We start from the raw sequence: 27,645 nt of genomic DNA, 5'->3' as shown, positions 1-27,645 counted from the left end.
TTGATTTGTTCTTCAATACAGTTGCTTTGCTTTGCTTTGTTTGTTGTTGTGGTATAGAGTCACAATGCAAACATTTTAACAGATCATTTAGCCTCTGTAATTCAATGTATTGATGTACTGTATTTCTGGTTGTAACATGATTTAAGGGTTGTATTTATACTGGGATATTCAAAGGTTTAATATGGTGGGATATACAGTATGTTGTAGCAGTTTTTTCATTATTGACAAAAATGTTAAGTATGCACCATTAATAGTTAAGCCAAAACTATTAACTTATACTTTTGAAATACAACTGTTATATCATCTATCTATCATGTCATCTTTTCTCTCTCTCTCTTTCTGTGTGTGTGTGTGTGTGTGTGTGTGTGTGTGTGTGTGTGTGTGTGTGTGTGTGTGTGTGTGTGTGTGTGTGTGTGTGTGTGTGTGTGTGTGTGTGTGTGTGTTTTCACAGCCTGCCAGTGTTCAATGAGGGGGACAGACAGCTGGTTAAAGGGACATATGATTTCTTTGCCATTAGTCACTTCAGTACAAAGTTGGTGACACATGCCAAGGAAGACTCGTAAGATGATCTCATTTTGGCCTTCATTTTGATGGTGACACAAGACATAGAAACAGGAAACAAGGGGGGAAAGAGGGCTGTGAGGTTATATGATGTGCTTTTTAACTACTACCCCACTGGACACCCCCTTCTATAGTTTTAATAATTTAGTTGAAGATTATTGAAAAATATTTTGCCCTGATGTAGTGATATGTCCGGAATCTTAAAGGCATGCAATACTTTTTTTATGACACACAGCTTCTGTATCATCTCCATGTAGGTACACCTACACAGCAATGCTAGAGGTGCAGCACATGATAGACACCACATGGATCATGTCCCCGAGGCCTGTTGTGCCCTGGGGCCTGAGGAAAGCCCTCAACTGGGTGAGACTGGTCTCGTCATCAGGTTTGATCCCAGACAGACGGGGCAAAGACATGTAGATTTACCCTGCTACTACAACACCATCACCACAAATACTTTATAGTCCCCCTCCATTCAAAAATGTGTTTTGCTTATTCATTCTTCACTTGCATGTTTGCCCTTCACTGTGCAGAATTTGTAAATTCTCAGTGCACACTGAAAATGGACTTTACAGTGATGTAGGAGAAAGCTTGTGTCCAGCAGTTAAACTTTTGAAATAAACAATAGTTGCATATTGAAGAGAGATTTAACCACTAGTGGCTTATATAGCCTCTTTCCGACCAAGTAGTTCTGGGAACCGTCCACTTCTAAACTGTTCTACTAACTACTCTCCCCCAAAACCCTTTTTACCATTTTCATTCAAACTGGCCCAGTGGCCATAGGAATTGACCTTTTGTTATTATAATCACAGCCATCTAACCACCACTATGCGGAAAAGGGAAAAGACCCTGCCCTGTAGTAGGAAGAGAACCGTGGCCAGAGGAACTTAATAATCCCCAAAATGTTCCAGTCGGAACAGGAGAAAAAAAGGGTTCTAGGAACGTTATGTTCTAGGAACTGCAAAATTGTAGCTATTTGCATGAGCCGGTCTGAGCTCGGTCCCTACCTTTGCGGCGGTTTAGATTCTTTGCTTGAAAGTCTCATGTGAATTGTTGTTTCAATGTGATACTCTGATAGAAGACCCTCGACAGATATAAAAAAAAAAAAAAAAAAAAAACATTGCTCTTCTGCTGTGTAAGGTGAGGGAGCACTACTGTGATGTACCTGTCTACGTGATGGCTAATGGGGTCCAGGAAGACCCAGCCCACTTCAAAGACAGCCTCAGAGTCTACTACCTGTACAACTACATCAATGAGGCGCTGAAAGGTGAGACTACAAACACACAAATTGCTGTTGAGATTTTACAGGATTATAATGCACTTGGGAGTTGAATATGGTTATCACTGCATTTGTGTACTGAGTGATCAATCCCTTAGATGTGATTACTGGCCTCTGTAGAGCTTAATTATTAGACAAGTAATTAGGTCACTGACCCCTGAATCATCAGCTGACTGAGAACACACAAATATCAACATAGATACACACTACACTTGAATTGTGGAGTCAAGGTTACTAGCTATCCATTTACCTGTCTTTGGGTTACACTCAGTGGAGACCTTGGCTGGCACACTGAAACCTTGCAGTGTTATGCTATGATGAGCACTTAGCATCATGTTATTGTATGTTGTAGTTTGCTCTGTCACCACTAAGGGGCAACCACCCACAGAAAACACTTTGTATTTATTTGTGTAGAGTGATATGTTTACACTCTCCAAACCTAAGTCTAAGATACATCAACCATGATGACATATGAGGAGTTTTCATTTTTACTTTTTATGTTGAATGATTTAAGAAACCTTTGATTTGATCTTTGAAACGTCTTATAGTGGTGGCCCAAGTAAATCGAATCATAACTATGAGGCATTTTCCATTTTTTTAAATAGTGCCATAAATTGAGTTTACAATAAACAAAAACTCAGACGATATGCTCCTTAATTATATTATTAGAGCTTGTAATTGTAATTACCATTGTTTTTCCTGCAAAAGCATTTTTTTTTTAATCTAAAAACATTTTTATTTTTTTATATATATAAATATAGGGTTTATATATATTATATATATATATATATATATATATATATATATATATATATATATAAAACAGTCCCTAGATCTGCTTGTAACTTCCTCATACAATTTATTATATGTTTATATGCTACTGATAGATGATAAATAGGGTGGGTTAAAAGTAAAGCGTTGGGCACCTGGGTAGCTCACCTGGTAGAGCAGGAGCCCATATGCAGACGCTCAATCCTCGACACAGCGGCTGAGGGTTTGAGTCCAACCTGCGGCCAATTTGCTGCATGTCTCCCCCCTCTTTCTCTCCCCCCTTTCCTGTCTACAGCTGTCCTGTCTATTAAAGGCTAAAATGCCCACAAAATTATCTTAAAAAAGAAAAGAAAAAAGTGTTACTTATTTTTCTATCACACACCCAGCCCACCACCTCACCTTCACATGCACATACAGTATACAAGTAACTGAAAATGAATCTTGAACTTTTCTCTCCTCCTCAGCGTACACTCTGGATGGTGTAAACCTGAAGGGTTACTTTGCTTACGCCCTGAGTGACCAAAGGGACCCGGGGTTTGGCATGTACGGCCAGGTCCACGAAGAGGTCATCATCAAGGCCTCTCTCTCCAACTATCGCAACATCATCCAGCACAACGGCTTCCCCATTCAGGGAGCTGCGCCCCAGCAGTGTCCCAGCATGCCTCAGCCCTGCCTAGGCTGCCATGTGCTGGCCAAGGGGCCTGTGGTGGGGTTCCTGACCCTGGTAGGTTCAGGGGTGCTGATCACCCTGGGCCTCATTATCTACTACACAGCCAGGAGACACAAGGAGTGTTACTGAGGATAGTGACCGTAGGATTTGTTTTGGTGTTTTATTTATAGAAGTGACTCAAGGAAAAACTGACCTTATTGTTCAGCAGTGTAGAGTTCAGTCTCAATTTTACTTTAAACCCCTAAATTATAGTACTTTTTTTGCCCTTCATATTAAATGAAGTCTGAATAACAAAAGTGATCCAATCATCTTCGTATTTTTGGTGTTACAACTGTTATTAAATGTTATCTAAAGTGTTGTTACAAAACCTGTGATGCACCTTTTACAGCTGATAAAAGCTGCACATTATCAGTTGCAGATGGTGGTGTATAATCACAAAATGGCCTTTTCAAAACTGCTTGTTTGTGAGTTTATGCCTTTCAGAAAGTCAAGGGTCACCCATTAGGGGTTTCCATTTTTTGAGACCTCTTGTACTCCAGCAGATCATTTCCCCATAGAATCCAAAGATGAAGTTATCAAGAGGAAATCTCTGGAAAGTGCATTTTAAAGCTGAAATCAGATGTTTGCACCTGCCTTTACAGGTTGATATAACATCTCAAGACTGTTTTTGTTTAGTCTGATGTAATGTCATTTCTGCAGTTTTGTAACTGCAATGAGTATTTATTCATCTGTTCTTAGTGCTTACCTGACACTACATCTTTTAGTGTAGGACATGTCAAAATTGGATACTTGCGACACCCGTGGTTCAAGTCATGCTGGGAACTTTTGTTGCATGAATCCCCCTCACTCTTTTCCCATGTTTCCAGTCCGTCTCACATACTGAGAACATTTGAGGAACATCACACCGTATCACAATTATACCCAACAATATTATTAATAAGGATTCAGTGTTATGTTGATTCATGGTAATAAAAACACATTGGTCGTATCCGTAGCGTAACACCAGACTTTTTCTTCTTTTTTTTTGTAAACAAAGCAATCTATTTCATGCATATTTTTAGGAAAACATCTCTTGTCCTTGAAGTATATTTTTAATACAAAAAACTGCCTGCTACTATCACAACTGCTCTGTTCTAATTATTTTACATCACTTGTGATAGTTCAAGGTTTACAAACTGGTTAGAGTGCTAAGTTTTTGGCCAACAATTAATTGCATAATCCCACAAAGTGTAAGACTATCAAGAGCCATTCTAGGGTGAGTTATGTCAATGTCGCCACCATGCCTTGCAGAATACAGTTAGTTATAAAGTTGTAAATCTGTATTAAGTCCACTGAAAGTCTTGTTGGGGCAAAAATATATCAGGAAATCAACAAGGGCTGTTGAACTCCGGTCAAGAAAAGTATCAGTATTTAAGTCCATTCAGAGTCAAAACATCATGTCGTCCAGACCGTCTTCCATGAACTTCTTGTAGATGGCCATGAACTTGGCGGTGAAGGCCTCGAGGTGGTAGATAGCTTTGCTGCCCAGCTGCAATCGGTGTTCGTAGTAGGCTGCCATTTGAGCCACCTCTGTCTTCAGCTGACCATCGCAGTTACTCAACAACTCTGTTACCAGACTCTGTTAGAGGATTAGAGGAGGAAAATTAATACTCATGAATACTCAACACTTTGGCGGGAGATGAGGTGTAGCAAACTGTACCTTCATAATGACATCAGGAGGGATGCAGTGAGTCAGCAACTCGTACAGCCTGGCTCGAACCTCCAACAACCTGGAACAGATGGACAGGATTCAGCATTAACATCCATCCATCGTATATATCTATGCACAAATCTGATTAACTTTCCTTAGTCGCTACAAAACCAACTAAACCCCTTCTTTCTCTCTCTTTGCCTCCTACCTCTGAGGGCTCTGCTGGCTGACGATGGCATTAGCGGTTTCTCTGAGGTAGACCTCCCAGTCCGTCTCTGGGACGTCTTGGTCAGATGAGAATGGATACCTGGGAAAGATTAACACTGGCTAAATAGGCAGATCCTGTTCATTTATATTCCAAACTAATTAATCGATAAAGCTGTGGAGAAATGAGAATACATTTTCTGACAACTTACTGCTGCACTCTGCAGGCCTCACACATCAAAAGGGCTTTGCGGAGGTTGCGACCAGACTTCTCAGAGATTAGCTTGGCCAGCTCAGGTGGGAGGAGCAGACCCTCCTTTTTACAGATTGATGTCAAAACATTACAGACCTGGCAAACATGAATAGCACAGAGACAAGGAGAAAAAAAAGGTGAAATATTGTCTTGACTGTGACTTCACTCATGCAGCAAAGTTTAGGCATTCTAATGTGCTACTTTCAGATGATAACTAATCACTATCTAAACCACACCATCTCCATCTTACCTCTTCTGTGCTCGGCAGAGGAACTCTGATAGCCAGACAACGGCTCCGAATTGGCCCAATAACTTTGGAGGTGGAGGTAGAGCAGAGGATGAGACGACAGGTGTACATATACTTTTCCATTGTCCGGCGCAAAGCATGCTGGGCATCCTTCGTGAGTCTGTCTACCTCAGTTAGCAACACCACTGAGAACAAAAGTGTAACAATTACTACAAGAGTGACACATTCTGGCTTCACAGAGCCACAGGGTGGCATCATGGAATGCTTATTAATAGAGGGCTGTGATCCTCTGGTTTTTAAAGACGGCAACCCAATATGTACTGTATATTTCCTACCTTTAAACTCTCTCTGGGAGCTTGACTGGATCTGTTGGGACTGAGCCAAAGTTTTAATCAGCTCTTGAATCACCACACGGTCCTGGTTGCCAGCATCACTGTACGACACAACAACAAAAAAAACAGAAAAACCTTTTGTCTGCTACAGCTTACACATATTCTCTGTAAATCACTTGTCCTGTGATCTTGAAAAGTTAATCTGCAAAGTAGCCAACTACAGCTGTTAAATAAATACAATGGAGTGAAAAATACAACAATTTTCAAGTGCAAGTACCTCCAAACAGTGATTAAGTACAGTACTGGAGGAAATGTACTTAACGACTTATTGATCATTGAATTACCTTGGGTTGACTTCCAAGTGGTAGTTGCTGGCTATTGTGTTAATCTCAATTTTCTTCTTTGACGGAGCCTGGAGACGAAAAACAAAACCCGGATGCCAGTAAGACTTCATCAGATAATTTGATTGTGATGTCATCAGGACTGAGAGGTCTGGAGAAACTGCATGTTAGTGGTGTATTGGAAGGCATTTATGGCATCATTTCCCCTCTCACCACGATGGTCTGGTGCTCTATGCGGAGCTTCTCCACCCCAGCTCCATACAGCTCCCTCAGCAGACACATGATGCGGGTCTTCTTCCCCGCGCCCGACGGCCCGTACACCAACAAGTGAGGGAAGTCGCCACATTGAACCTTAAACAAACATTTAAAAGAAAGGCGGTTTTGCTTTATATGAATACCTTTGCTTGGACTTCACTGGACTAACGTTATGCAATTACTTGCCTCAATTGCCAATTGGTGACAATTTTAATTGCGGTTTACTTTAAGTGTTGCTCAGTAACGTTAGCTGACTCGCAGCACATTTATCTCTCAATTATGTGTCACCATTTGATTTGCCGATCAGCAACATTACAATGGAGCAAAAATTTCCGAAACTGGGGGGAATTCTGATGTGAATCTAGCAATATTGGCACTCAAATGACGATGTTGTGTACATTAACGTTACCTTACGTTTACGTTATCCCAAAACAAGTTTGATACGGTGGATGCTATCACAAACAACCGATCTTAACTCAGGTTGCTCTCCAAATGATATTTACACGTAAATGACCGAGTTAACAACGTCCACAGGGAATCAATCGAACTGGTTGAGAGCAGCCTATCTGCAGCTATTAAGTATGATGCTAATGCTAACGTATAACGTTATACAGTTAACCTAGCATGCAGGTTGTTTCTCTTACCAGGTTTTTCAGCTGAGTCGCTTGCTCTTTATGATAATCGAGTTTCGCGAGGGAAGTCGGTCGATATTTATCCACCCACAAACTCATTGCGTTATAAATTTAATAACTTATCGTCCGTGTTGACAGTCTGAATCTACACTCCCGCGAAATATCATTCATACGCAATCGCTACCCGCGCTGTTGCTGCTGCTTCCTCTTTTACTACGGAGAGTCGAAGGGGTCAAAATTGCTACAGACGAGTTGAAAACCTTTTTAAAGTAAAAAGTAGCGTAACTATTAGTGCCAAATAAACGTAGTAGAGTAAATTACGAGTACAATATTAAGTAGAATAGAATGTAAATACTAAAGTACGAATATGTTAAAAAATGTATTTACGTAAAGTAGGCTAACGTCACTTGAGTGAATGCCTCTCCAGCAGCAGTCCACAAGGGATGACCTCCACCAGAGCCATGTTTTCTCTATCACTCTGACCTCCACTCTCCACTACTATCACTCTTGCATGACTGTATAAGTACACACACACACAAAAAACATAGAACAGTCCTGGACAAAACATTTGTCTTGTTTGGAGAAAGCTCAGGGGAGAATGAGAGGTTAATAGGGACCCAGCAGCTCATGTTCCCTGAGGGCCCACTAGCAGGTTCATCTGGCTAAGAGTTGTAACAATTCAACATTTTCCTGTACAATTAATTGTTTTAAAAATAATTGTGATTAACAATATAATTGTCTCTTTCAGTCAAATTTAAAAATATTTATTTATGTATTACTTTTTTAAACAAATTAAAGTTGTGAATGAATTCCAGGATACATCTGTTGGTTATATCACTGTCATGTGACCCAGATAATGTAATAACACAAATACACAGCCTATGAAGTAAACAACGCCTCTTTATTATCATAAAATGTTTTTTCTAACTGTACCCCCCTCCCATTTTTGTTGCTATGAATGTGTTTAGGGACAACAACTAACAATTGAAATAATATTAAAAATATAGTCCAACCAATAATCATTTATATTATTACCATTTGGCATATCTAAACAAAATCAACAATTACCTGTTACACACCTTAAGACTTTAGCTAATGTTAGCAATTAATTGCGGTTCAACAAAGAAATCGCAATTATTTAAAAGAATTGACATTTAGACAATTATGTAATTATTGTTACAGGCCTATAAATCCTATATGGAATTGTAACTAAGGATAGCATCTTTTTTGTTGTCGCAGCAGATAGGCAGGCGTTTACGCTGAAGACAGTACAGCTGCAATGGTACCACCAAAGAATGTGAGGCAGTTAATCCCATTCAACCAAAACAAAAGCTCAGAATGTCACTATGCGGTCATGCCATGACATAACGAGAAGGTGTAATCTGGTAGTTTATGTAGGCTACAAGCCAGGCGTTCTTATCACCTTCTAAACAACCAATTTGTTTATCCAACAATCTGATTTTGGGCCAAGAAAAAAATTAAACCTTTACACATCCAGTCCAAGTTTGTCCTCCGCCACCAGGCGAGAAAGTGCCAAACTGTAATTTCATGTTTTGTGATAGAGTTGGAAAGCACATTTTTCTTTGCTTATCTGTCTTCATGCATGTGAATCTTTGTTGTCAAAATCATTTTTTTGTTGTTCATATTTTACAGTGTATCTACAGTACACACTGTCAAGATAACACAGTTTATCTAGTGTGGGTATATTTTTTTTTAGCTAATCTTGATAGACGTTTTATGTGCTTTCCCTCAGTGGAATTGATTTTTGACTTCATAAAATAAAACAATCATAACAAATATAAGCTGTTAGAGATGCTCATTATTATCCTCTTTCTTTTCTCTGTTTTATTGGGTGTATACTTTATATACAGTACCTGTCAAATCTCACCTTGCCTTCCTTTCTCAGCTTTTTCTTTGCTCTGCTTTCTTCAACATGACCCAGGTAACTATACCCCTCTATGACAGGAATGTTATATATGGAGGATCGTGTCTCAGCAGGTTGGCGTAGCTTGTACTGAAATACATGTTTGAGTTACATTAATTAAAATCCATCATCACAGCAATGTAGGACAGTGGAACATCTGGGACAGGTGGTGGATGTTTATCAAGTTCCTTTATCCAACATCATTTATTAACTTCTTTCATAATTTGACTCATGAATAAGTGTGTTTTTATTAATTGTGCCTATGCTGTATGGTCTGTAAGGTATTTTAAAGGGTCAGTTCACCCAAAAAACAGTGACATTTTCATTGGCATTTGGTTTGTGGTCTTTTCATCTAATAAATTCAACATAAAATATTTTTTGACAGCAATAAACCACAGGCCTTGTTGTTAAAACTATTAACTGTCCATCGCCAAGCAAAAATAGAAAACTGTTCACAACAAGATACATGCTGAGCTATTATGATGACCATTTTATCTAAAAAGACCTAATGTTGCTAAGTTTTTCAAATGCCATTTTGTAATCCTTAGACTGCTGCAAAATCCTTTACATTACAGCCAATATCTTTATACCTTAGCGAATATAGATTTTTAGATAGAACTCAGGGAATAATATATTGTATTGTGATTGTGGTGATTCAGATTGACCAGATCTCTTCTCCCCAAGACCGTGAGGGTCAAACAGGCCTCAACAGGCAGAATCATCCTCAAGGTTAACGTACAAATAATAGTTCTGTACTCTTGACCTACACAATGTAAAATCCAATGTTTACTGGCAAACTTGAGGAATTCCACAGTCCTTCGACAGCTTTGTAAAGACCGTGAGGCATTTCTTGTTGATTAAGGCTTACAGCGTTGCTGTAAAAGTATGAACTGAGAGAGATTTAGAGAGGATAAGAACATGTTAAAAGCATTACCTCATGCGTTGTTGAGGAATGTGCTTCTAAGTTTAAAAAAAAAAAAATCCTTTGCCTCAAGCCATATTACACAGTATTGAGTGAAAAGGAGGAATGGGGAGGGGGAAAGGTGTGACTCAGACCCCAAGCCTTTTAATCAAAGTCCTATTTGTCTAGTCTATGTGCAGCTTTTTAATAAGTTTGATTATTTCCATAACAGAACTTAATGTTCCGTTTGCTCTGAGTGCATAACTTATCTTTTTTTATCTCTTGCATATGCTTGCATTCACGTGCAATAACACACACACACACACACACACACACACACACACACAGTAGCACAAACACCTGTCTGTGGAACTCACTGTCTTCTTGCTGAGGTAATGTAGGAGGGAAAATCATTCCTCAACCCTTTCTTTTTCTCTCCTCCCCTCTCAGCATTTCATATCTTTTCTGAGGTAAACTCACTCGTTCTATATTGTCGGTGTCATGCTTGTGTTACTGTCAGACTGCTGTGTTGGATGTGCTCTTGGATGACAACTTCTGTACGAAAGCGGCTGGTATGTTGATATATGGATTCTGTGTTTGACTATAAAGCAGCTTATGGTTTGGTTTGGTATGGCTCAGATGTTTTTAACAAACAGGTTACAATTACAAAAGCTCTTATATGGTAATTCTTGAGATGATTATTTATTGACATTAAGATGGAATTAAGTTACTGTATCATAATACAAAAAAAAGTTGACACATGGCCTACATACAATAGAAATAAATGATAAGTGTGCAGTAGGAAGGACTTTTTGGAAAAGGATTTGTTTATTTTACATGGACATGCTGTCTGTGTTTTACAGTAATAGAATTTTAACCTAATTTTAAGATCCACCACTGTGTGTTTGAAAGACAAAGAAAAATGCCAGGCAAGGAAAGGGTGTGTTGGCCGCAGCCAAAAATATCCAGCAAGAAAAAAACAATGTGTTTGAGCAAAATGGATTTGTCTACAAAAAGTCTGCCAAAAATGGCTTTTTGTGGAGACAACTTTGTTGACTCTAGCATTGGGCCAGTCACATGTGTTATTATTTTGGCCCAAAATATCCCTTTTTACTAATATATAGGGCTAATAGTAGAATTCCCAAAATCAAAATAGTCGTAAAATGATTTGTGCTAAAATAAATGAATCAAACTGCAGTACTGGGCTACGCATTACTGAGTGGAAAATGATTGATTGGCAATGGTAGAATGGAAGGATTAACCAATCAGCAGTTGCATTCCTCTTAAGTCTGTAAGCAAATTTAGGCTTGACTCTATACATCCATTTACACAAACAAATGGCACTGGATTGTACATGCACATATTCTTTAGTGTGCACATGTCTGAACATGAATCAATTTTTTTTGTTTTTTGCATTGTTACAGTCTGTGTTTCTGTCTTTCTCTCCATCTCTCTCCAGTTTAGGTATCAAAGGAATTTTCTAGGCATTCAAATGTGGGCCTAAGCATAAATATTATCCACTCACGCTTTATATGTATTTTAGTAGCTGTATGTTAACTGACAGTTGAGCAGGCTTTGTTTGAATGAGTCACCATTGTGCTCACTATAAAATACTCAACTGGTGAGGACTGGTTCCCCAGTGATGCATGAAGGTCCAGTAGCTGCATTGCCTGTTCAGCAGCAGCCTACCAGGCATATTCAGCCCCAGGCTGTGGGGTGTACCTTTGGGTGACCTGCAAGGTCAAGTTCCCCTCTTGACTCAAAGCTCCAGCAGCAAATTAAGAACCATGTCTGAACCTGTTCCTCTGCTACACTGTGCTCGGGGTCCCGTGGCCAGTCAAACTCAACGATGGAAGGAGCTGAAGGTAGACATCAGCTCCCCCTGTAATACAACTAAGCCTGACTTAAAGCAGAATGGACAATGTGAATGCAGCCAGAGTTCAGACATGACTCCTGGAACCGGTTGGGACATGGATAAGAGTAGTTGCAACCATCTGCCAGCATCTGTGAATGCATCAGAGAACGGTTCATTGGATCTGCTAAGAATAGTAAAGCACAAGCCAAGTACCATTGTGTTCAGTGATAATGACTGTAACACTGACAACCAAGATATCTCTGATGCTGGAGAGTCCTCTTCATCCATCACTGAGGGAGAGGGTGGTGAAAACGATGATGAGGAGGATGATTTTCCCGAGAAGTCACAATATAAGGAATTCCTGGTCAGTCGTCGCCGTAGAAATTTGAGCAGGAACAGGAAGTATTTGAGGAAGAGACAGGATGCCCAGCCTAATAGCGCTGCATCTGGCTGGCAAAAGCCCACCAACAAGGGAAAACCTGAGTTCGCAGGTAGCCAGAAGGAAGAGGAAACACCACCGAACAATGGAAAACAGGTAAGAAAAACAAAACAGGAGAAGGGTGATAACAAAAACAAAGAAGTCTTATTTACTGTGTAGAATTGCCAGTGAAAGCACCTAAGCTGCAGGCCTATGTTACGCTGCACTGCAGACATATTGACTTCTCATAGTAGAAAAAGAACATGTTTTACTAATAACATTAACTCTGTTAAATTAAGTGTCTCAGTAAGCCATGATCCAGCGTGCACAACAACTTCAGCAGCTGAATGGGTTTCAGTAATCATTCACTTTATTATTTTCACCTGTGCTTTTCCCATTGTGAAATGACAAACTGTCTTCAGTAAAAAGGCCTGTTTTGCAACTGTTAACCTTACTTCCACCACTAGAGGGAAGCAACTGGTTTCAAACTGTTCACCATGAGCTTGTTTTCATGGAACTACTACTTTGTTGCTTGTTGTATTTTTTAAGCCAATGTGTCTTCCAGGTATTTTAAATAGTGTAAATGTGAATTTTGCTTCAATATCAACTAGGAACAATATATCACATTCTACGTACTGTATACTGCACAGTATGTTGGAGTTGAGTAGTTGATGTCATAGATGCAGCATTGCATGTATTTAATATGTAGTATGTAGCAGCAGTGTTAGTGTATTGAGTCTGGCAAGGCATCTTTGTTGCATGTCATCCTTCTCTCCATATTTTGCATGTTTCCTGTTTGTCAGCAAAGGTGAAAATTTGAAATCTAAGTAAAACATTGCCTGTTAGTCTGTAATGCTTTTCTGCTATGAACATATATGCTGCCAAAACATTAGGAGATAAAGAGTTCACAATCAGTTTTTTGCTCGCAGGTTTCTCTATAGAGCTCCCCCTACAGCTTCGGAATAGATATTTGGCAGCTCCTATGTTTACTTGTGTCTGACTCCTCACTCGGTCAGTCTGCCGTTTCCTCTTTCTCTGTTCCTCCGACATTGCTTTCTGCTTATTTTTTGCAGGCCGAGCCATGACGATAGTGTGAAAAACTCCATTGCTACCTTGTTATAGCTAGCTGGTTCCTGTATGTGTGCAGTGCCGTAAAGCAATTTGTTACATCGCGAGACCTGATATCACGTGATACTTCCTGACGCTGAGGCCACCGGCTCGCTAATTTTTTTTCTTCCGGGGTGGCAGGGGAAGACTCATGAATATTCATTAGGGAACTCATCCCTGTATGGCTAGTACTTGTTGCCTGCTCTGGTTGGGTTGGTTAGGTTTAGACAAGAGGAGTGTTAGGTTTAGGCAAGAGGAGTGGGATTGGTTATGGTTAGGGTAAGAATGTCAGGGCAAGCCAATCAGGGATGAGTCTTCCCCTACCATCCTTCAACAACAAAAAAATTGCCGCCGGCTCGCCAGTCGAAAGTTGCAAGGGTGGAAAAAAGTCATATAACCATTCCAAAGCTTATGTCATATAATGACTCCAAAGCTGTTCAGTTAAGGTAAATTAAGCTAAAAAAACTGCATAGTTCCCCTTTAAAAAAAAAAAGGGGATCAGAATAAAAGGGAATATTTTGGCAGGTATACCTTCAATCATAAATTCCTCTCATTCCTGGCCCAGCCTGGCATCTCAACCTCCCAGCATGCACCATACTAGTGGGCATCCATAGTAGTAATAGTGTGAGTGTGCCCCTGACCGCGTTCTCACACCTGTCAGAGCAGCCCTCAGTCGCTGGCACGTTCCCATAACAGTCCTCTGGCACTCTGCACACTGTTCTCCCCTCTTGGACTGACATGAAAGGATTTGTTCTCTCTGCGCCCCATTTGTGATGTCGTTGTTCTCAGAGTTTGATCAAGTAGCTTTTAAAGTCACTTATTGTCAGGCTTTAGGCTGTGCTCATTTGAATACCTGTTAAATCAAGGGGGTCCCATTGTGGTTCCACATTCTTGGAATATCTTGGTTCAGGCAGTTTCGTCACACACCACAATGTGGGTAACAATTTAGAAAGCTTGGCTGTAATGCTCAAGTTTGAGTCAAGACTGCAAGTTCTGTAGGTGTTTGGACTCCTATCTCAGCCTTGGGCACTGGGCACATTACTGTCTCAATCAATTCACAGTATTATTTACAGTACCCACATAATATTGTCATTGATCCATGCACGGATGCCTTTCATTTCAGATTAGCGGAGCACACTAACTGTAAAGACCAAGGATAGCCTACACTTCTTTATTTATTCATACTTCGACTTACGTGTCATGATAATGGGTGTTTTAGCCTTTCCAAGACCGTTCAGGCAAATAATGAAATGGTCCATAGTGATGCATTAAGAGCTCTATCCTCTGTAAATACTTTGGACACAAGCCTATTAACATTTCAGGACCTTAGAGAGCACTCCGCTGTGAATAGTAAGTGTGTTCAAATGGGTGTCCATGCGCATGCCATGGTGTGCATTTGTACTCACATTAGCACATTTTACGTGCCACTCTGTGTATGTTCATGTTTGCAGTCACTCATGCCACTAAAAAGCCTCCACTCCCTGTGTTCTCCCCTTGCCCTGGCTCTGTCCCCCATAGTGAGGGTAAAAATAGCACCCTGCTGCACATAGACAGCCTTCTGTGTTCCTGTGTGTAGGAATCTGGAGATGTGGGGGCTGTAACACACAGGAAATGGCTTTACTGCCAAAGCCATTACTGCAGATATTTCTAAACTGGTCAAACCCATCATGGGTTTGGGAATGGGATTGGACAGAAGGGTGTATTTGTGTGTGTGAGTCTGTGGCGGGGGGATAGGTAGGTGAGAGCATGTGTCTATGCATGTATGTGTGTGAGTGAGGGGGCTGTTTTTGGACTTCAAGCTCCTCAAAGAGGCCCTATGTGCTGCTATCAGCCTCTGGGACCCTGGGATTGGCAGCGGAGTCCAGAAACAAAGCAGTTTGTTCATTTCCTGGAAGGCCAGTGAACAAGTGTTTCAGTCAGAGTCCATGACCAATGGGTGGAGAGGGAAAGAGAGGGACTGAACTGAATAGAATAGACAGATATTACAACACATTTACATAACGTGCATTGATCACACTGCTGTTTTTTATATAGTTTAAAGGAAGTTTATTTAGGCATCTTTATCTTTGGCTTTAGTACTTCTCTTCTATCAAAGACTTCTCTCATCCTTGCTCTACAATAATCTCATTGAGAAGGTGTCACCTCCTCCATAGTGAAGGGTACACTGTGTCTACGAGGAGGCTAGAGGCAATGAAGGGTGGAGTAGGTAGATGAGGAAGAGTGTTGGGTGAGGTTCAGCAGTTTTCTCATATACCAGCATACATCAGTGCAAGGTTAACCCAGAGTTTGTCCCTGAGCCATATTTACGTTTGTCTCATTTGACCTATGTGTTCAGGTTGCTGCTTGTGAATCCATGACCATGCTGATGAAAAAGTTGGATCACCTCAATGAGCCGAAGGCCAACGAGGAAGGCCAAAGCGTTGATTCCTCCCACTCAGACGTGGCCAATGCTGACGAGGAGCAGCAGAGCACCATGGTAAGTCAAGTACACTTAAATCAACAGGCCAATCATAAAGATGAAGTGAAAAAGTTGTTTGTACATGTAGTATGTAAACTGTAAACCAATTACACAAACCGAAACTGAAACTGAAAGTACTGCTTGGTGAATGAAAATGTTCGTTATGCCATTTTATGCAGAATAAGGATCAGAAAAGGGTTTACTGACAAAGTAAGTTACACTTAAGTGGAATTTGCCTTGGCGGTTGGTGCATACATAAACAAACAAACAAACAAACATATTAAAGGAGAATTCCGGTCGATTTCAACACGTAGCTCTGTTGTTTGTAAATTTGGAGTTCTGTCAGTAGCGAGAAAAACAAAAACAATTGGCGTTGCCTACACCGTGTTATCCTCCTGCTAGCGTTAGCACCCAGTAGGCTGAAACCGGGCAAGTTTTAAACGTGCTTTTAGCCTCTTAACATCTTCAAAATGTCATTACAAGTGCCTACCCATGTGAAGTGATTCCTTCCGAGTGAGCACAGTGAATCTGACTGGAGTAGATGTGAAAGCAAGGCATACAATTTGTGCTAAGCTCTGTTTAGTTCCGGTGTTGAGAAGTGCTTTGGGACCGTCTACAAAGTACAACACCGAAAAGAGATACAAAAATATTTTGTAATGTTTAAATAAGGTAGTGTCTCCACACTTACCTCAATTATAACCTTTCTCCTGCTAGTCATACTACAGCACTTACTAAAAAAAAAGCATATGCCTATTTTTGAAAATATTTTTGTATCTCTTTTCAGTGTTGTACTTTGTAGACGGTCCCTATGCGTCGTCTCAACACCGGAACTAAACAGAGCTTAGCACAAATTGTATGCCTTGCTTTCACATCTACTCCAGTCAGATTCACTGTGCTCACTCGGAAGGAATCACTTCACATGGGTAGGCACTTGTAATGACATTTTGAAGATGTTAAGAGGCTAAAAGCACGTTTAAAACTTGCCCGGTTTCAGCCTACTGGGTGCTAAAGCTAGCAGGAGGATAACACGGTGTAGGCAACGCCGATTGTTTTTGTTTTTCTCGCTACTGCTAGCACTCCAAATTTACAAACAACTGAGCTACGTGTTGAAATCGACCGGAATTCTCCTTTAAACATTAATATGAAATAAACAATAAACAAATATATACAAATTAGCTGTTTAATATAAGAAAAAAGAGGCTGAATTGATTGAGTGCAGAATGTGCAAAAAATGCGGATGTCTTATATAATGTAACAGAATAACAGAATTTACCATTGAGTCATCATACAGTGTACCACACACATTTTGGGCCTACTTAGTGGAATGGGTTGCCAGGCTTGCAGTCTCTCCCTGTATTTAATATGGGGTGGATTAATTAAGAATAATATATTGGATGGGCTCCAATCCAATGTTGTTTTTCTGCCATTAAAGCCTTCCCTAAATCACATGGTTTCGGACTCGTCTGGCATCCATCTGGAAACAGCATCAATCCTCCAGCAGCTTACTGTTAATTAAAAGGTTTATTTAACATCATTTCTGAAAGGAGATTGTAGCTAGCTCCTGTGCTGTGCTCCTTTGCTCTCCTCTCACATTTACATTCCAGCTGCCTCATTACGCATACCAAGTGTAAATCTGGTAACCTCAAATAGCTCTTAAACCAACAGCACAGAACTTTAGGAATTCTTATTAAAATGCTGCATTTAATCAAGCGGATCTTAATCAAACTGTCTGGCAAGCCAGTCAAACAGCAGTAAAACAGGTTTTTGTGTCACATTATCTTTTGAATATTTTTATGTAACACTAAAGTAACTTTTATTTGCACTGGTGATATGTAATGTGTGACTTTTTATTTTATTTTGGCAGCAAAAGGCATTCAGGGTTGGGTGCAGGACAGTGTGAGAAGGGATACGAATACATTTTAAGAAGAAAAAAAGATGAATTCAGTAGTTAAATATCAGAACTTTATCTTGTTGTAAATACCCTTCAGATATTCTGCTAAGCAACATAATCTCTTTATTTATCTAACAATAAAGATTTTGTCTTTGCGAGTCATGGGCTTAATATAGAAAAATTATTATTATATTTATTCCTTAGTCATTGTCAAGATAATTTAACCATCACCCCCCTAAATATACAGAACAACAGCAACATTCAGCTTTGGAGATGAAGAGGACATAACAATTACAAGATAATTACCTCTTTTGAAAAGTTCATCATGTCTTTTTAATCCTCCGTGTCCTCCTTGATTTGATGTGTTAAATGATACTAGCAACTGTGTTCAGTGGTAATTAGCAAATGTTAGCATGCTAACAACAACATTAAAATGATAAACACTGTAAACATTACATCTGTTGGCATTGTCGCTGTGAGCATGTTGGCATGCTGACGTTAGCATTTAGCTCAAAGCACCGCTGTGCCCAAGTGCAGTCTTAACAAAGCAACTAGCATGTAGGTAGACTTTTAGACTTGCATTCTGATAGATGGACTTTCCACTGTGGGAATTTTAGAATTAGATATGGAACAGAAAAAAATGCTCATCTAACAAACCACTTTAATTAAAGATAACAGATGTGGAAATACAGTCGTGCCAATATTAGAAATTTCAGTTTAAACTGTACTTTGGGGACACAGTGTCCTTGATGTTGTTATCTAACTGTGACCGCATAGTTTGAAAATTAGCAACAGCATCAGGCCCTCTCCATGGTGGAAATGCTCCTCAGGGTCAGAAAGGGAATGTTCTACACAGACAAGCATTGTATGTTGTAATGAAGGGAAAATGTGTCTCTCTGTGCATGCATCTGAAGATTGGATTATTGCACGCTGTTTTATAGAAATGTATGCCATTCCTCCTTAACTTTTAGTTACACACTCACATTTTTCACACACGCCCATGTTATTGGCTTAGTGTTGGATGGGAGGGGAGAGTGGGAAGCACAGCAATGGGTCTTCCCACTGAAGTGGGTACAGTAGTTGAGTCATGAGGTCAAGCAGGGATGGACTTTCCAGTGTTGCCACTGAGCGGAGATAGAGGGGAAACGAGGATGGGCTGGATAAAAGGGGGATTTTTCAGAATGGGAGAAGGGCAGACACATCATCAGCAGTGTCTTATATCTTGAAACACTCCCCACCAACACCAGCTCCACTAGATACTTCACAGAAACCAAACAGAGATACAGAGAACTGCTGAAGAGGCAGGTGACATGAAGACAGGGACTGGGGTAAGAGACGAAAGGAGACACTGCTACATAGAGACTGATATTAAAGACATTTTCCCATTAATTGATTGTTTGGTTTGTAAAGATTCTGAAAATAGTGAGAAATGCTGTCACAATTATCCAGAGCCCAAAGTGACACCTTAACAATGTTTGTTTTGTCCAACCAACAGTCCAAACCTCAAAATGATTAAAAATACTTTAAAATTATTAAAATTAGTTAAAGGAAAAGGAAACTAAATTTAGTGTAAAAAAGTAGACCTACCATATTTCCCTCTGAAATGTAGTGGAGTTGAAGTAGAAAGTGCCAGGTAATAGGTAATACTTAAGTAAAGTACAAGTACCTCAAATTTGTACTTCAGTAAATATACTTAATTATTCCAGCATGGGTAGCAGTTTAATGTATGTCAGTCATCCTAACAGGATTAGGATGGAAAAATTAGTTTCTTACAATGGCATATAGTGGAACATTTCAAAATGTATATACTCGTTGGGAAGGAAAAAGAGGGGGAAACAATAACTGTTGGGGTTTACAGAATATGTTGTAACCTTGAGAAACACTAGCAGTAAGAATACAGTTTTGTATGATTGATCATGGTGATAATTGTAACAACTGAATCGATGATTTTATACTGAGTTAAAAATGCTGGATTTGGCACCATTGAAGAGCAGATGTGGGAAAGAAATGCATGTTATTTTATTTGACGTTTTGACTGTGACTTGCCTTGTTCATAACTTGTATCAAACATTAGCTTTATAGCTGACAAAATCAACCTAATCACAAAGTCCACTTAGCAGCCTTTCTCAAACCTTTTCATTATATCACATGATCTTTCTATGCAGAGAGTTTCCCAGGAGATGTTAAAATTTCCATTTTTCTTGGGCACTTAGGATTTTTTGTATTGGCTTAAAAGTTACAGGATGGGCCTATTGATGAGATGATATTTGTCAAATGCTGTTTCCAAGGTCAAGATGGATCTTTTGATCTCAGCTTTTAAGCCAACATAGAAGAGAAGTCCTTTAAGTGCTCAGAAAAAAAGAAAATTTTAAGAGCTGTATTTTCATATCCACTGGACAACTTAATCTGCTTTGATCGAAAGCTACTGAGAACTGCTGTTTCCAATGTCAAGAAGGAACTTTCCATCTCAATTTGCAGTTATAGCGTCTTGTGTTTGGCTAAAGAAGCATCTTTTCTGTGCTCCTATCTGATTTCTTCTTCTCTGTCCTCCCAGGGTGATCAAGCTGTGGGCAGGAGGGCAAGTAGAGTGCCGAGTCAGGATCAGGGAACCTCCAGAGCTTCAGACAAACCTGAGCCACTGACCAGGCGACGCTCGCAACCTCTGACCCGCAGCAGACCGCTGACCCGCTCGTCTCTCTCGTCCCCTACACATCTCAATGCTCGAAGGGCCAGGGTGAGTGAGACTGTACTTCTGTGGGTGTGTATTTGTTTGGACTGACGTTGTGGTGAATCATCCAGTCAAAAATGAATAACTATAATGAGTGTTTGTGGTTATGTTTGTGCATGCAAGTGCCTGCTCACTATTCACTACACATTATAGATAGAAAGCTGTTTGGAAAGATACAGAAAATACAGTTGTGTATCTTTTGCCACAAAACGAAACCACCTGAAATTTGCCCTGAATACTTTATTTAATCACAAATGCAACCAGGCTACAGTCTACTGCAGCTTCTCCCATGTTAAACCCACTTTGACCCAGTGTTTGTCTACTGATTGTTACATCAGGTTACCACTCACAAGCAGATATCATGTCTGTGATTTACCCTCAATTTAATTAACTTACAGACTTAGTCCAAACGTGCTGTTAACTAATGCCTCACTCACTCTTTAGAAACAGCTTGGACGCTGATTTTGTGCTAAACAACCTCAAACACTTTGTAGCTGTCCCTGCAGACAGGAGCTTCAGAGACATGTCTGATTGATATAATTTGATCAGTTAACCATCTGAGGAAATGTTTTGATGTCTACCAAAGTCAATTTGTAACATCCTTTGAGTGAAACCTTCAGGCTCAAGCCATAAAATTGTGGACAGTGACTTGTTGGTCTTTGGGACAGTGTGCTGAAACAAAGTGATCTTTACACTGCCTTGTTATATTCTGTGTCTTATACTAGGAATTTCTACCCAAAGCTCTTTAAAGGAAAGCAAATGTTTTTCCTCGCTTTCTCTTTTGACTATTTCTTTAAAAACCTTAATTTACTCCCTCCCGTTTCTTCTATCATCTCTCTGGGCTTTTGTCCAGTCTGCATGTCCCCTGCTGTTGTAGGTGAAAGTAAAACAATGAGACAGCTTTGCTTCATCCAGCAGTATGTAAGGTCACTTTTTTCTGTGTCAGCACTACGGCAACAACAAAAACTGGCATAAATACACCACTGTCAGACAGGTACAACTGTCAGACAGATAAAAGGGAGGTCAAGAGCAAAAATGGGGAAATGGATTAACTGATATTGATATTTTATAATTGTAAATAACAAAAACATGAATGGTGAAAGTTGATTCGACACTGGTAGTAGCTTGACAACCTGGAGCTTTCAACCACATCACCTGGTCTTCATCAGTGGATGAATTTACTCAGTTTTTATGAATACGAATCTGTTGGCATACACACTGCTGTTTGCGCTTTTAAGACTTCTTTTTTACTCATAAGTTGAGCATGAAATTTCGTTCTTGGTCTTGGAAATAGTAGTTTGACAGAACATGTGTTAAAAGTTCTGGAAAAAGCTAGTGAGTGGACCTTGAGTTGGGATTGTTTTGTCCGATTATTTTGTGACTGAGAGTCAGAATTTCTCAGTATGGTATACCATCCATCCATCCATCCATCCATCTTCGTCCGCTTATCCGGTGTCGGGTCGCGGGGGGAGCAGCTCCAGCAGGGGACCCCAAACTTCCCTTTCCCGAGCAACATTAACCAGCTCCGACTGGGGATCGAGGCGTTCCCAGGCCAGGTTGGAGATATAATCCCTCCACCTAGTCCTGGGTCTTCCCCGAGGCCTCCTCCCAGCTGGACGTGCCTGGAACACCTCCCTAGGGAGGCGCCCAGGGGGCATCCTTACCAGATGCCCGAACCACCTCAACTGGCTCCTTTCGACGCAAAGGAGCAGCGGCTCTACTCCGAGCTCCTCACGGATGACTGAGCTTCTCACCCTATCTCTAAGGGAGACGCCAGCCACCCTCCTGAGGAAACCCATTTCAGCCGCTTGTACCCTGGATCTCGTTCTTTCGGTCATGACCCAGCCTTCATGACCATAGGTGAGGGTAGGAACGAAAACTGACCCGGTAGATCGAGAGCTTTGCCTTCTGGCTAAGCTCTCTTTTTCGTCACAACGGTGCGATAGATTGAATGCAATACCGCACCCGCTGCGCCCGATTCTCCGACCAATCTCCCGCTCCATTGTCCCCTCACTCGCGAACACAACCCCAAGGTACTTGAACTCCTTCACTTGGGGTAAGGACTCATTCCCTACCTGGAGAAGGCATTCCATCGGTTTCCTGCTGAGAACCATGGCCTCAGATTTAGAGGTGCTGATCCTCATCCCAACCGCTTCACACTCGGTTGCGAACCGATCCAGTGAGTGCTGAAGGTCGCAGGCCGATGATGCCATCAGGACCACATCATCTGCAAAGAGCAGCGATGAGATCCCCAGCCCACCAAACTGCAACCCCTCCCCACCCCGACTACGCCTCGATATCCTGTCCATAAATACTACAAACAGGATTGGTGACAAAGCGCAGCCCTGGCGGAGGCCAACCCTCACCTGAAAAGAGTCCGACTTACTACCGAGAACCCGGACACAGCTCTCGCTTTGGTTGTACAGAGATTGGATGGCCCTGAGAAGAGACCCCTCACCCCATACTCCCCGCAGCACCTCCCACAGTATCTCCCGGGGTACCCGGTCATACGCCTTCTCCAAATCCACAAAACACATGTAGACCCGGTTGGGCATACTCCCAGGCTCCCTCCAGGATCCTTGCGAGAGTGAAGAGCTGGTCCGTTGTTCCACGACCAGGACGGAATCCGCATTGTTCCTCCTCAACCCGAGGTTCGACTATTGGCGAACCCTCCTTTCCAGCACCTTGGAGTAGACTTTACCAGGGAGGCTGAGAAGTGTGATACCCCTATAATTGGCACACACCCTCTGGTCCCCCCTTTAAAAAGGGGAACCACCACCCCAGTCTGCCACTCCTTTGGCACCGTCCCAGACTTCCACGCAATGTTGAAAAGGCGTGTCAACCAGGACAGCCCCTCCACACCCAGAGCCTTGAGCATTTCTGGACGGATCTCATCAATCCCGGGGCTTTTCCACTGTGTAGTTGTTTGACTACATCAGTGACTTCCGCCTGGGAAATCGGCGACAATCCCCCATTATCCTCCAGCTCTGCCTCTAACATAGAGGGCGATTAGTCGGATTCAGGAGTTCCTCAAAGTGCTCCTTCCACCGCCCTATTACCTCCTCAGTTGAGGTCAACAGTGTCCCATCCTTACTGTACACAGCTTGGATGGTTCCCCCTTCCCCCCTCCTGAGGTGGCGAACAGTTTTCCAGAAGCACTTTGGTGCCGACCGAAAGTCCTTCTCCATGTCTTCTCCAAACTTCTCCCACACCCGCTGCTTTGCCTCTTTCACGGCAGAGGCTGCAGCCCTTCGGGCCCTTCGGTACCCTGCAACTGCCTCCGGAGTCCTCCGGGATAACATATCCCGGAAAGACTCCTTCTTCAGTCGGACGGCTTCCCTGACCACCGTTGTCCACCACGGTGTTCGTGGAGTTACCGCCCCTTGAGGCACCTAAGACCCTAAGACCACAGCTCCTCGCTGCAGCTTCAGCAATGGAAACTTTGAACATTGTCCACTCGGGTTCAATGCCCCAGCCTCCACAGGGATGCACGAAAAGCTCCGCCCGGAGGTGTGAGTTGAAAGTCTGTTGGACAGGGGCCTCCTCCAGACGTTCCCAATTTACCCGCACTACACGTTTGGGCTTACCAGGTCTGTCCAGAGTCTTCCCCCACCCTCTGACCCAACTCACCACCAGATGGTGATCGGTTGACAGCTCTGCCCCTCTCTTCACCCGAGTGTCCAAAACATACGGCCTCAGATCAGATGAAACGATTATGAAATCGATCATTGACCTTGGCCTAGGGTGCTCTGGTACCAGGTACACTTATGAGCATCCCTATGTTCGAACATGGTGTTCGTTATAGACAATCCATGACTAGCACAGAAGTCCAACAACAAACAACCACTCTGGTTTAGATCAGGGAGGCCGTTCCTCCCAATCACGCCCTCCAGGTGTCTCCATCATTGCATTGCGTGTGCGTTGAAGTCCCCCAGCAGAACAATGGAGTCCCCCACTGGAGCCCCATGCAGGACTCCAGTCAAGGTCTCCAAGAAGGCCGAATACTCCGAACTCCTGTTTGGTGCATATGCACAAACAACAGTCAGAGTTTTCCCCCACAACCCGCAGGCGTGAGGGAGGCGACCCTCTCGCCCACCGGGTAAACTCCAACACAGCGGCGCTCAGCCGGGGCTTGTGAGTATCCCCACACCCGCCCGGGCGCCTCACACCCTGGGCAACTCCGGAGAAGAAAAGAGTCCAACCCCTATCCAGGAGTATGGTTCCAGAACCGAGACTGTGCGTGAGAGGTAAGCCCCACCAGATCTAACCGGTAGCGCTCCACCTCCCGCACCAGTTCCGGCTCCTTCCCCACAGAGAGGTGACGTTCCACGTCCCCAGAGCCAGCGTCTGCTGCCCGGGTCTGGTCCGTCGAGGCCCCTGACCTTCACTGCCACCCATGTGGCATCGCACCCGACCCCAACGGTTCCTCCCACAGGTGGTGGGCCCATGGAATGGAGAGGGAGTTGCCACGTAGCTTGTTCGGGCTGTGCCCGGCCGGGCTCCGTGGCAAACCCGGCCACCAGGCGCTTCGCCCGGCGAGCCCACCGTCTGGGCCTGGCTCCAGGCGGGGCCCCGGGCTTCCTCCGGGCAGGGTCACTCCATCTCTGCTTAGCTTTTTCATTGGGGTTTTTGAACCATTCTTTGTCTGGCCCCTCACCTGAGACCACTTTGCCTTGGGAGACCCTACCAGGAGCACAAAGCTCCAGACAACACAGCCCTCAGGTTCACAGAGACACACAAACCTCTCCACCACGATAAGGTGATGGTTCACGGAGAGGAGTATGGTATACCTTTATTACTTATTATTATTATTATTATTATTATTATTATTATTATTATTATTATTATTATTATTATTAGCTTGTATCCTCCCCATAAACACTGTTGGTGGATTGTAAGTAAAAAGAGCTCTAAACATCTGGCCCAAATTTAGTTGAAAATTATTGATTTTTTTTACTGAAATTTTACTAACCATATACACATTGTAATAATGTAATGTTAATGCTATTTAAACAACAATTAAAGGGGTGATAGAATGATTATATAGGGTATTTTACACTGTTCCTTAAGGTCTCCTAATGGGGTATGTAACATTGGTTGGGCTGAAAATTGCCCGAATGCTATTTTATTAGGACCTTAACTACCCTGTGAATATGGCTCTATTTGGAACAAGAGCTTTTCTTCCAAATATGATATGCTCATGAATATTCAGAAACTACATAGAAACACATGGGAGACTCGACAGCAGGTCTCACTGCAAAGTTATACATTGTTTGTCGGGCTATAGACGGGTTTCCTGTTTACAAACATTACAGGGTGCGTGCGCATACCAGGGGCAGAAAGACAGATTGGTGAGCTGGTCCGATAATGCAAACGCATTTTTGTCTCAGTGCACATTGTCTTAGTCCCTTCATTTCGTCATGGCATTTATATAACACATACTCTATGGTCTTACAAAGCTAACGTTTTTGACCGATTACAATTTAATCATTTTTTTGTGAGCTGGAGAGGTCTCGTTATGAGAAGTTAGCTATAGCTCTGTTTGCCATTCCTTCCAATGGGGAAACATCGCGGCTAGACTTTCGACATACATTGCATATATTTACACTTTGAATTTCGTCATGGTATTTATATAACACATACTCTATGGTCTTACAAAGCTAACGTTTTTGACCGATCACAATTTAATCATTTTTGTGAGCTGGAGAGCTCTTGTTATGAGAAGCTAGCTATAGCTCTGTTTGCCATTCATTCCAATGGGGAAACCTCGCTGCTAGAATTTCGACATGCATTCCAGTGGTGTATTCCTTTAAGCTTTCCTTATTGTTTGTATATAACTGCTGACTTAATAAAACATGATTTTAGTTGGATCTATTTGTCGGTCTTTAATTTTGCAGTGTTACTGTGATATATATGTATGGTTATAATTATCATTTTAGGCCCATGTTAGCAGCAGGGTTACTCCTGAGTGTACCCTTATGGTTGTTTTATGCCTTAAAATAATGGCCAAAAACATCAAAACATCACTGCAGGTTGATTGTTTTTCGCAGCAGAGGTTGATTGTGGGCGAGAGGGCAACAACACTGTCTTGGTTAGCTCGCCGAAGCTCTACTGCCACTGTCTCGGCAACGTTAGCTAATGTCCGCTAGCTAATGTAGGCTAACTATAGCCAGTTATCTTTGTATGTAACGTAACAAAAACCCACCCATCTCAGAGGAGCGAAGCTTAATATTTCATTCAATAAAGTTATGTACAAAAGGAGCACTAACGCCACAGGTCCTATGTTGGCAACGTGGACGCAGATATAGTAAACTCCGAAGACAGTCGTAATATTTACCTAGTAGGCTAGGCTAACACTGTTGCGCTAACGTTAGCAAAACATCAGCGTAGCTTTAGCTAGCTGTCTAAACTTGTCTCGAGTCCGGACCTTTAATTGTCTATGGTCCGGACTTGAGTACCACAGCCCTGACAGGTAGATATCACTTAGCTGAACAACCACAAGCTGCAACTTTTCTGATTGATACAATGAGAGTCTGACTCTTGCATATGAACCCAATCAACCCCTCTTATGGCTTGAAGCCATAACCTCCGCCGGTTTTTGGCAAAAGCATGCTTCCCCCTAGGTATGTTAAACATCAGGCACCCATCACTGGCTCGGTTTGTACAATTAACTACGCAACAACTCCTTGGCATTTTGACTTACGCTATGCCGCTACTAAAACACGTCTTCTTTCTGCCCCCCGGTTGCGTGCGCAAGCAGTGATGACGTTGCTGAGAAACTCATGTATTACGTTATTAAATTCACTTCTGAGACTTTTTAAAGCGAGAAATCAACTATATAAAGCTCAAATATGGGACGTTTTACGAAAATTGATGGGTTATTGCAAATTTGGTAAGACTGTGTGTCGGAGTTCAGCTGCCAGTGCTGCCTGTGTTGCTGCCTCGCTGCACGGCCTGCCTTCCTCCACAGACCCCGGTAGCTGGAGCTCCGTCACGCCTGGCAGCCCACAGCACTCCATACCTGCGCAAAGTCACCGTTTTGGGGTTAATGGACCAAACGCTGCTGCGCTGACAGAGCTCCAGGGCCTGCAGCTCCCCTCTTCCTTCAGAGCACCGGCGTGTAGTAGT

The 27,645-nt window shown here is 42.1% G+C and overlaps 2 protein-coding genes across 3 annotated transcripts in view; one reads left to right on the top strand and one right to left on the bottom strand.

Moving 5' to 3' along the window:
- kl (klotho) overlaps positions 1-4,283 on the top strand; it is a 10,229-nt gene extending 5,946 nt beyond the window's left edge. Inside the window, exons 10-13 of the mRNA XM_028595946.1 lie at positions 452-559; positions 819-924; positions 1,702-1,828; positions 3,076-4,283. Of these exons, the coding sequence (XP_028451747.1) occupies positions 452-559; positions 819-924; positions 1,702-1,828; positions 3,076-3,410 (676 nt within the window). The 3' untranslated portion in view covers positions 3,411-4,283. The remainder of the gene's footprint in view (positions 1-451; positions 560-818; positions 925-1,701; positions 1,829-3,075) is intronic.
- rfc3 (replication factor C (activator 1) 3) lies at positions 4,191-7,453 on the bottom strand. 2 transcript variants are annotated; one of them, XM_028596054.1, is made up of 9 exons: positions 7,248-7,453; positions 6,562-6,699; positions 6,352-6,419; positions 6,011-6,108; positions 5,679-5,860; positions 5,388-5,524; positions 5,180-5,278; positions 4,981-5,050; positions 4,191-4,899 (listed from the first exon to the last, which is right to left on the bottom strand). In XM_028596054.1, the coding sequence occupies exons 1-9, from the start codon at positions 7,332-7,334 to the stop codon at positions 4,708-4,710; spliced, it is 1,071 nt and encodes a 356-aa protein (XP_028451855.1). In that variant the 5' UTR covers positions 7,335-7,453; the 3' UTR covers positions 4,191-4,707. The 2 variants fall into 2 exon arrangements, with proteins under 2 accessions (XP_028451855.1, XP_028451856.1); XM_028596055.1 differs by lacking the exon at positions 7,248-7,453 and adding an exon at positions 7,013-7,171.
- Positions 7,454-27,645: the final 20,192 nt, after the last annotated feature.

Source organism: Perca flavescens, chromosome 13 (genome assembly GCF_004354835.1).
Source record: "Perca flavescens isolate YP-PL-M2 chromosome 13, PFLA_1.0, whole genome shotgun sequence".
Classification (NCBI taxonomy): domain Eukaryota; kingdom Metazoa; phylum Chordata; class Actinopteri; order Perciformes; family Percidae; genus Perca; species Perca flavescens.
Note: the sequence above shows the minus strand (reverse complement) of the source record. Positions and strands in the feature narration are given on the sequence as shown.

Coding starts and splice junctions, on each gene's coding strand:
- rfc3 (XM_028596054.1), bottom strand. CDS start 7,334: ATGAGTTTGTGGGTGGATAAATATCGACCGACTTCCCTCGCGAAACTC. Junction 5,861..6,010: donor CTCCCAGAGAGAGTTTAAAG/GTAGGAAATATA, acceptor TTTTGTTCTCAG/TGGTGTTGCTAACTGAGGTA. Junction 5,279..5,387: donor GAGGCCTGCAGAGTGCAGCA/GTAAGTTGTCAG, acceptor AATCTTTCCCAG/GTATCCATTCTCATCTGACC.